This window comes from Microchirus variegatus, assembly GCF_963457635.1.
Source record: "Microchirus variegatus genome assembly, chromosome: 23".
In the NCBI taxonomy this organism is placed as follows: Eukaryota; Metazoa; Chordata; class Actinopteri; order Pleuronectiformes; family Soleidae; genus Microchirus; species Microchirus variegatus.
In genome coordinates this window covers 4,455,883-4,465,238 of record NC_139824.1, presented here as the reverse complement: position 1 = coordinate 4,465,238, position 9,356 = coordinate 4,455,883, and the positions used below count along the sequence as shown (strand labels likewise).

Below are 9,356 nucleotides of genomic sequence, written 5' to 3'. Positions count from 1 at the left end.
TGTTGATCAGGAAGTAACAAAAGTGGAGAGGCTATGTTGGCCATGAAAACGCAACGCTAACGTTTCCGTGGAAAAACAAGTACAGTATATCCAGATCCAATCTAAAGCACAACCATCAGGTTAGTCAATTTAAAAGTTCAAAGTTTGCTCTGTAATTAAGTGAGCATGTGTATCTTAATTAGTTATTGAGTAACAGAAATGTATGTGATGATAACCGAGCTTGGAGAAGGGAGTAGGGGCGTGTCGTGAGTGCCACTGGCTGCAGCCGGGTGTTATTAGCCTAATGGGTTTATAAGGACTTGGCAAGCTCAGCTGGGACACAGTTGAATTATTTCAGCCAGTGAGCCTTTGAAATTAAACAACATCATGGAGGTAGCGCATGGATTTCAGTGTATGACACTTCTCCACATCCTGCTGTGCTGTGCGTCTCTGTAAGTTAACTGCTGTTGCAGCTTCTGCTGCACTGGACACTCAGTCTGAATGGTTTTTGTTTTTCAGTCCTCAAACACAAATGGAGTTTGCAATCAAGCACACCTGGGACAGCAATCCTGTGGCTCATGACCCTATCAGGATCATCTTCTCTCCTGGACAGGATGGTCTGAAGATGGAGGTGGATGGTCCCTTCTTCAACGACCCAACAGCTCCTCCAGGACCTCCCGGTCAGCCCTTCCCTGGACTTTGGGATTATGAAGGTGGGATGTCTAGACTTTGATCATGCATTATAACGCTGTCTACTTGTAAATATACTGTTGATTCAGGAAACGGATTTGAAAGATTGATGAACATGTTTGAACAGAGTGATTGTAAAAGTGTGAAAGTGTGGCAAATCACGCAATTGCTTATTATATTAAATATCATCTGTAAACGTTATGCATCATGTTTAAAAATGAATTGACACTGTTTTTAATCTTATCCTTGTATTACTCATTCATCTTCTACTGCTTTGTCCTCCGAATGGAGACAAACAACCATTCACTCCCCAAATTCTGCATTTTTTTTCAAATTATTGAGAAAACCCACTTACAGACATGGAGAACATGTAAAGTCCATGCTGAGAGGTCGTTGTTCCAAAAAGGCAAGAGTGCTAAGCACCAACCATCTGGCCCTTCACTTGAATGTGCATTTAACTAAATGTGACATTAGTTTTTGCATGGCGAGCACACAAATTAATTTGTTATTGAAGCTGCACAAACTCTTTTATATGCATCTATCTTCACAAAGGTCAGGTTTTATGGCCTGTTGTATTAGATTGCATGCTATTGTGTATGTACAGTAGCATGTATATTAGTCATATTTTTTTCTATATCTGTAATTTTAGCTATGACTGGTTTATAATGCAATTTCTAGGACACACTACAAGCAAAGAAACATATGCATTTAGACCAATCGGATTAGAGAGACTTGGGACTATCTATGGTTATGAGATCATATTAATGATTGCATTATCATTGTTAAGGCGATGCAGCAATTAAACCTTATAATGAGGTTAAGTCACAACAATCCCTTCAAACTGACCTTAACTAAGTTCAATTTCTGGTTAATGAGGTCTGCATATTTGGCCCCATTACTGTTGATTATTACACTGCAAATCAACCCTGTTATAATCTAGGTAGATAATGAGTACTGCCAGGTTAGTGGGTGTGCTGGACCTCATATCCTATTTGAAAGTTGATGTATCACACTTAATGTACACATTACTCACTTATGTTTTGCTTACTTTTGCAATTACTTATTCTTACTTTTTGTTGAACTATTACTTTAAATAATGACTTGAATGATTAAAGATGTAATTGTTTTTCTTTCTTTTCTGGAAAAGGTGCTGATGAGGTTAATTACACCTTTTTAAGATTAAAGGTCTTATCTTTTTTCCTTATGTCTCCACAGTTGTTGAGTCATTCTTCCTTGATAGCACTACAGACAATTACCTGGAGGTAGAGCTTTGCCCGTAAGTACATACTCCAGCTAGACTGTTGCCCTGTCCATGCCAATGAAGATATTTTTAGTACTAGTTTTTTATTTTCACTCGGACGTTGGAAAGAGGAAAAGTGAAACACATATGCTAACTGAGGAAGTGGACATCATCTGAGATACTTCTCTGACAATGTTACAGCTCTTGGCTTCTTACCAAAACCTTTGCTCGATTGGACGTCTGTACTCCGCTCACTTTCCCAGGGGCCACCATTCAGCAGACTGAGTAGCTGTAGCGAGTCGACCCCACTCTCACCCTCCTCCAGCATTTAACATTTTCCACACTTGAGTTATTTTTGACCTCATCATCTGTAAGAGATATAATTCTTGGCAGTCTGACAGATAGTCTCCTTTTAATTTCTGCTGTGAAGACACTGGGAGACATTAAGAACTTGTTTTTAACCCATCACAAATGTTTCTCCTCTGTGGCAACAGAACAGAAACTGCTGCAGGTTGAACTTTGTGTAAACAGAGTAGAAAACACACTGGTCTATAGCAACATTAAACTTTGAGACTGAAGTTGCACCATTTTTACAACTGATTTTTCTTCTTTTATATGTAGCATATTAAGTCTAAACAACAATTAAGTATAATTTGTGTTTTTTTTAAAGACATGGACAACACCTGATATTATTGCTGTCAGGAGTACACCAAGCATTCATGGTAGGTAGACATCATGGACTTACTCAAGGGCTTTTTTATATATATTACAAAAACAGACATTTGTCAAATGTCTCCTTCTTTTTCCAGCAACAACTGCCAATGGTCTTTAATGCCACAACCACAGGAGACAGGTGGACAGGTGAGGCTCTCGTCCCCTGGACATACTTCCCTCCTAATGTCAACAAGATGAACTCCTATGCCATCCACGGCTCGGGAGAGAAGCGGACGTACGAGGCTCTCTACCCCGTTCCTAAGGCAGAGATAGTGGAAGGCCAAACGCCCGACTTGTGAGTATGCCATCTGGCATTTTGACGACACATGTGCACAGACATTATTCACAGAGAAACATTGTTTTGTTAATCCTCTTATGATTTTCAGGCAACCTGGATTTATTTAGATTTTATGGCTGTAGAATTGTCAAAATATTCAATGAGTGAGTGCTTCTGCCCCTTTTTTAAAGATAACTTTCGCTTTTGATATCTGCCACAAAGCTCTACTTCTCTGCTTTCCGGTATCCATCCATCTTCTACCACTTTATCCTGCACTTGTGGGTCGTGCGGGGTGCTGTGCCCATCTCAGCAGACATAAGACAAAAGGCAGGCTACACCCTGGCACAAAGATCACCTTGACACACAGGTCATCAATCCATAGTTTTTGAATTTTCTAGATATCACAAATGGTCTCAGAATTACGGTAATGAGAAGTATGCATGCCAAATCCTGTTGGTAACAACATGATTAACTGAATTTCCTCTCCCCTTAATTTCCTCTAGACTCAGTTATAAGAATTAAATCTCTATGTATGCTGCATTCACTTGATATTTGCTGTCAAGCTAAGTTATATAAATAAAATTAATATGAGTTAAAATTACGCTATAAAAATATAACATTGTGTGCTTTGCTACACTCAGCCCAGCAACACTCTTCCTTCATACACACACTGATTGTCTAATAGATGAAGACTGCAGATCCTGAAGTAATCATGCATCTTCATCGTGGTAAAATTGCACATATAAAGTTTTCATTACAAGAAAGGAATTGGCTTATTTTAATCTGTAATGCAGTACATGCTCGGAGGTATGCGTGTAGGTTAACTGAATAAACTAAAGTTAACTAAACAATTAATTGAACACTTAATCAACTGAAGTCATGACCATTGGTTCTCAAAGTGATAATAATGAACCATGAATTAATACATAATACAAATTATCAGAACCTTTACTCTTTGTGTCGAAATCATAGAGTAACTATGTATAGGCACAGTTTTTAATCTAAATTCAGATCATTTAAACTTGCAGGGCGTGACAATCTCTAATTGATTTTATGCTAAACAAGAATAAACCTTCCTCCCGAGGAAGGTTGTGGCTCAGATCGACTGTGGTGAACCTTTATCTAGGCGGACGATGAATCTAAGTTTAACATTTTGTAGAGTACTGCACTCTTAAACTCTTAATGGGAACATTTAAAATACAGAGGTAAAAAAACAAACGGCTGAATTCAAGATATGTTGATTATTTCCTAGTATTAGTCATACAACGGTATCCCATTTATTTTATATTGCGAATCCAGTCGTAACTTTCACTAGACTGACCTGCAAATGTCCATGATTTTTCCCAGACAATCCTCATTACATCATCACACTCATCCAGTGTATACCACTTTATCCTCCACATGAGGGTCACAGGGCTGCTGGTGCTAATCCCAGTTGACAGAGGGCAAAAGTCGGGGTACTCCCTTGACAGGCCGCCAGTCCATCGCAGAACTTGTGATGGGTCAACTGATCTTCTGCATAAAATCGGTGTAATGCACCTTAATTCCTCTCCTTTTTGGCCAGACTTGCAGTATATTCCCTTATTTTGAAATGTGATGTTATATGTTGTAGAAGTCTTTTCGAACAAATACCACTTTTTAGATTTGGAATCGCAGCCCACGCTCGTGCAGATAATTACGTTCAGAAATGAGATGCACTGTTTATGTATGTATGTATGTGTGGGGTTTTATGTAGCCGATATTAAATTCTCTCTCTGTCTCTTAGCCACCGCCTGGAGTACTTCCAAAATTTCCACCTCCAAAGCATCATGGGAGAAGGCTGGATCCAGCCGGAGTCTGATCTGTGGAAAGGAAAAGCCTGAGCTTTTCAAAAACATATTTGCCTTCTATCTCTCTCTCTGTGTGTCTGTCTTGCACACACCACTGTGGCAGGGTAACAATACAAACAGTCATTGCCAGAGGACAAAGGGCAATCAATCTTTATTAGTTAATGATGTCAAATGATATGACAAGGAATCTGTTATCAGCTTGTCAGAGTGTATTAGCCTTCACACACATTTATACGCACACTCGGACACAAACACCTCGCAAGCAGTTGGACTTCGCCTTATATAGCTTCAGCAGACTGTGACCTACAGCAGTTACACCATGTTTGGTGGCGAGGGATGCTCATTTTGACCTTCAGCTCCTGCACAGCCTGTGCGTTTCACCTCAGCCATACAAACACAGCAGGCTTCTTGTGTGTGTGTGTCTGCCTCATTAGTGGACGCACATTCAAACAACCACACACACCATTAAAGTGGACACGCATGGTAGAGCTTTTGAATTATGGGTGCTCTCTAATTAGGTCATTTTGCAGTCATTTCATTACCTTCAGTGGTTTCCTTTTATGATTATACTTGTTTAATTAATTACTGCTGGTGAAGTGTTTGTCCTCTTTCTTTCTGTGATTGTGTGACAAATGTCACTTTTTATAAATGGATTTTTGATATGATCAGGTTTTAGTGCTACGTTTATCTATTAAAGCAATATTTGATTACTGTGGAAAACCTTGTGTGTCACGTTGTTCTGAGGGTCTGATAAGTGGCTGAAGAAGCACATTTTTACTTAAGCAGTGCATCACTATAAAAAGATTCAAATATACAGTACAAGCGCTGTTGCCTTGCAGCTAAAAGTCCCAGGTTTGTGACCTGGTCAGAACAAGGGCCTTTCTACATCGAGTTTGTATGTTCTCCCTGTGTGCATTTCTCCAGTTTCCCCAGTTTCCTCCCATAGTCCAAAAAACATACAGAAGTTAATGACCCTATATTCTGTAGACAACGGACTGGTGTCCGTACACCAAGGCCGCTGTGATAGTTGCGGCAGGCACCGTCCTGAATTGCTTAGGTTTGTACACGTTTTTCCTGTACAATTATCAGTTCTGCAGTTTCTGAGTAATATAAAAGCCTGACAGACAAATAGCATGAAAAACACAACTTTATTTCAAATAATAAAGTAGCAAGACAACTTGCATAGTCTGCATGTGTATACCAGCACAGTGGTCTGTAGCTAGTTAAAGCTCTTCACCCACCAATGATCAGTGGAATGCCCACAGTGTGCTTGCACTGTCCCAACGTTAGGTAATAATAACACTCCCTCCTACACTGGTGGTAAATGTACATGGCCAAACCCACAAAAAATGACATTATTTAAATGACTGGTAATCAACCTGGCTGTAAGAGAGAACAACCTACATGCACTAAACTGCACAAATAGAGCTTTTTATGGAACAGGCTGCTGTTTTTGTATCATTATACTTCATGATCCTAACCTGCTCCCCTCTGTCCAGTGGGTAACCATTGGACGGGTTTACTGGCAGAAATTGAATATGCTCCCTATGAGTATGTTTGTATCATTATCTACAGTGGTATACAAAAGTGTTTTTTTATTTTCTTGTTTCCTTTATAAATCATTGGTGGTAAGAAATTTCAGTTAAATATGTCACATAGGAGACAAACAGTGATATTTGAGAAGTGAAATAAAGTTTATATGATTTACAGAAAGTGTGCAAGAATTATTTAAACGAAATTATCTGCATAAGTTTAGGCACCACAAAAGAAATGTTGTGCATCCTCCTTTTGCAGAAATAACAGCCTCTAAACGCTTCCTATAGCTTCCTATAGAGTCTGGATTATGGCGGAAAGTATTTTGGACCATTCTTCTTTACAAAACATCTCCAGTTCAGTCAGGTTAGATGATTTCCGAGCATGGACAGTCCGCTTTAAATCACACACAAATTTTCAATAATATTCAGGTCTGGGGACTGAGATGGTCATTCCAGAACATTGTATTTGTTCCTCTGCATGAATGCCTTAGTAGATTTTGAGCAGTGTTTAGGGTCTTGTTGAAAGATCCAGCCCCGGCACAACTTCACTTGTCAGTGATTCCTGGACATTGTTCTCCAGAATCTGCTGATATTGAGTGGAATCCATGCGACCCTCAACTTTAACAAGATTCCCAGTCCCTGCACTGTCCCCCAGCCCCACAGCATGATGGAACCGCCACCAAATTTTACTGTAGCAAGTGTTTTTATTGGAATGCTTTTTTTCCGCCATGCATCTTGTTTTGCCCAAATAGCTCTATTTTAGTTTCATCAGTCCACAGCACCTTATTCCAAAATGTAGCTGGCTTGTCCAAATGTGCTTTAGCATACCTCAAGTGACTCTGTTGGGGCAGGTGCAGAGAAAAGGCTTTTTCTGCATTACTCTTCCATACAGCATCTCTTTGTGTATAGTGTGCTGAATAGTTGAACGATGCACAGTGACACCATCTGCAACAAGATGATGTTGTAGGTCTTTGGAGCTGGTCTGTGGGTTGACTGTGACTGTTCTCACTATCCTTTGCCTCTGCTTATCTGAGATTTTTCTTGGTCTGCCACTTCAGGCCTTAACTAGAACTGTGCCTGTGGTCTTCCAATTCCTTTCAATGTTCCTCACAGTTGAAACTGAGAGCTCAAATCTCTGAGATAGCTTTCTGTATCCTTCCCCTAAACCACGATGTTGAACAATCATTGTTTTCAGGTCATTTGAGAGTTGTTTTGAGGCTCCCATGTTGCCACTCTTCAGAGAAGATGCAAAGAGGAGACACACTTACAATTGGCCTCCTTAAATACTCTTTCTCATGATTGGATTCACCTGTGTATGGAGGTCAAGGGTCACTGAGGTTACCAAACCAATTTTGAGTTCCAATAATTAGTGCTAAAGATATTGAAATCAATAAAATGACAAAATATATGTGCCTAAATGTATGCACATGCCTAATTTTGTTTAAATAATTCTTGAACACTTTCTGTAAATCATTATTTCACTTCTCAAATATCACTGTTTGCCTCCTATATGATATATTTACCTGACTTTCTTATCCAAACAACCAATGATTTAAAGGAAATAATAATAAAGGAAAATCCTGAAAATTTCCAGGGGTGCCAAAACTTTTGCGTACCACTGTAATTGCTTCAAAAATGCTTGGTTTAATAGGCTTAGGATAATTTAATAGAAACTTTATAGAGGCTGCCATCTTGTGCTGCTGTGTATCTACAGAAGCCCAAATGGACAAACAAGCAAGAGTGTGCATTTTGCATTTTGGAGTGGAATCTTACTACAGATAATTAAGAAGAGTGTCATAATTTCTGGTATGTGAAGGACACTGTAGTTTCTTCTTGTGCTGGTTGGGTGAGCAGTGGAGTACCATGTTCCTAACAATCTTCAGTCTCACTTTTCCATGTCATTTATTCTTCTTCTCTTTAATGTTTAGCAATCCGGTGGTAAAATAATGCAGGGGGAAAAACAACATAAGAGTGAACTGCAGGAACAACATAAAGGGTAAAGTTGTTTTCTCGATGTTGGAGTGCATTTGTCTCTTGTCTGACTGTCTTCCAAACCGAGCTGGGCAGTTCAATTTTGAAATACAAAATTGTTTCACGATTGCCGACGGGTAACAGTGTTTCTAAACTGCAGCTTGGAGACAATAACCACATTGAACTTGTATGTTTCACAAACAGAAACGCACACTTGCCCACAGCAACATCAGCGTGGACCAGTTCAGACAGTATGTGCAGACAGAGAGTATTCAATATGTGTCAATAAAGAAAGTTTCCAACATCGTGTGGAATCCATGGCCAAATGAAGGCTGTTTCAAAAGCAAAGGGAACCCCTATGAGTATTAGTTTGGTTTTGCTAATAAAGAACTCAGTGAGAGCACATCAAAGACACTCACTTACTTTCGAGAGAAGCTCGAGATCACAGGCCCTCTGATCCTCAACATACACACACACACACACACACACACACACAATGACTGTGGATTCACAAATCCCTGTCTTCTCTCAATGACCCTGCAAGTATCTCTGTCTTACTCCTGCCCCAGCTCCTTGTAGAGCCCATGTATTTATCAGAGGCTCTTCTCAGATCACTGGCTGGCAAACTGCTTCTCCTGACCAGGAGACATGGGGCCGGTTGATTTTCATGTTGGATGCGTTACTGTTCTCTGTGGCAGCCCAAAAGCCCACATTGAGCCCTATCAGTTTTAATTGGCATTCTCGCCTTTGAAATGCATGCAGTGATTAGACCGAGAGAGCCCACTGCTTAAGCCCCCTCCTTATCATCGCCTGTGGTGCCCTGCCACCACATTGCACACCATTAATACACATTCATGCACACATACAAACACACATATGGCTGACACATTGTATTTCAATCAGCATGTCTCTTACTAATAATATTTGACCTAAAACAATGTCTGTGAATGCACAAACAGAATCATCATAAAGCACTTTGATGAACACATAACTACGCACACCCACCTGTGCACAGCCAGACAGAAGATGTGTGTCCACATTCAGATTTAAATCTCGTTCTCCCTAATTAGTGTGAAGAGATGAGAGCAGAGCAGGTAGCCGCCTCTTCTCTACCTCCAAAG

The 9,356-nt window shown here is 39.9% G+C and overlaps 1 protein-coding gene across 1 annotated transcript; it reads left to right on the top strand.

Moving 5' to 3' along the window:
* Positions 1-11: 11 nt before the first annotated feature.
* cUnh4orf33 (chromosome Un C4orf33 homolog) lies at positions 12-5,340 on the top strand. Its single transcript, XM_083909527.1, has 6 exons — positions 12-119; positions 499-692; positions 1,885-1,945; positions 2,580-2,631; positions 2,719-2,918; positions 4,666-5,340. The coding sequence occupies exons 2-6, from the start codon at positions 512-514 to the stop codon at positions 4,760-4,762; spliced, it is 591 nt and encodes a 196-aa protein (XP_083765653.1). The 5' UTR covers positions 12-119; positions 499-511; the 3' UTR covers positions 4,763-5,340.
* The last annotated feature ends 4,016 nt before the right edge of the window (positions 5,341-9,356 follow it).

What these genes read in the sequence shown, in the direction of transcription:
- cUnh4orf33 (XM_083909527.1), top strand. Translation starts at nt 512, where the DNA reads ATGGAGTTTGCAATCAAGCACACCTGGGACAGCAATCCTGTGGCTCAT. An exon ending in CTGGAGGTAGAGCTTTGCCC is followed by an intron (nt 1,946 to 2,579) that starts GTAAGTACATAC and finishes TTTTTTTTAAAG; the next exon opens with ACATGGACAACACCTGATAT. An exon ending in GAGTACACCAAGCATTCATG is followed by an intron (nt 2,632 to 2,718) that starts GTAGGTAGACAT and finishes TTCTTTTTCCAG; the next exon opens with CAACAACTGCCAATGGTCTT.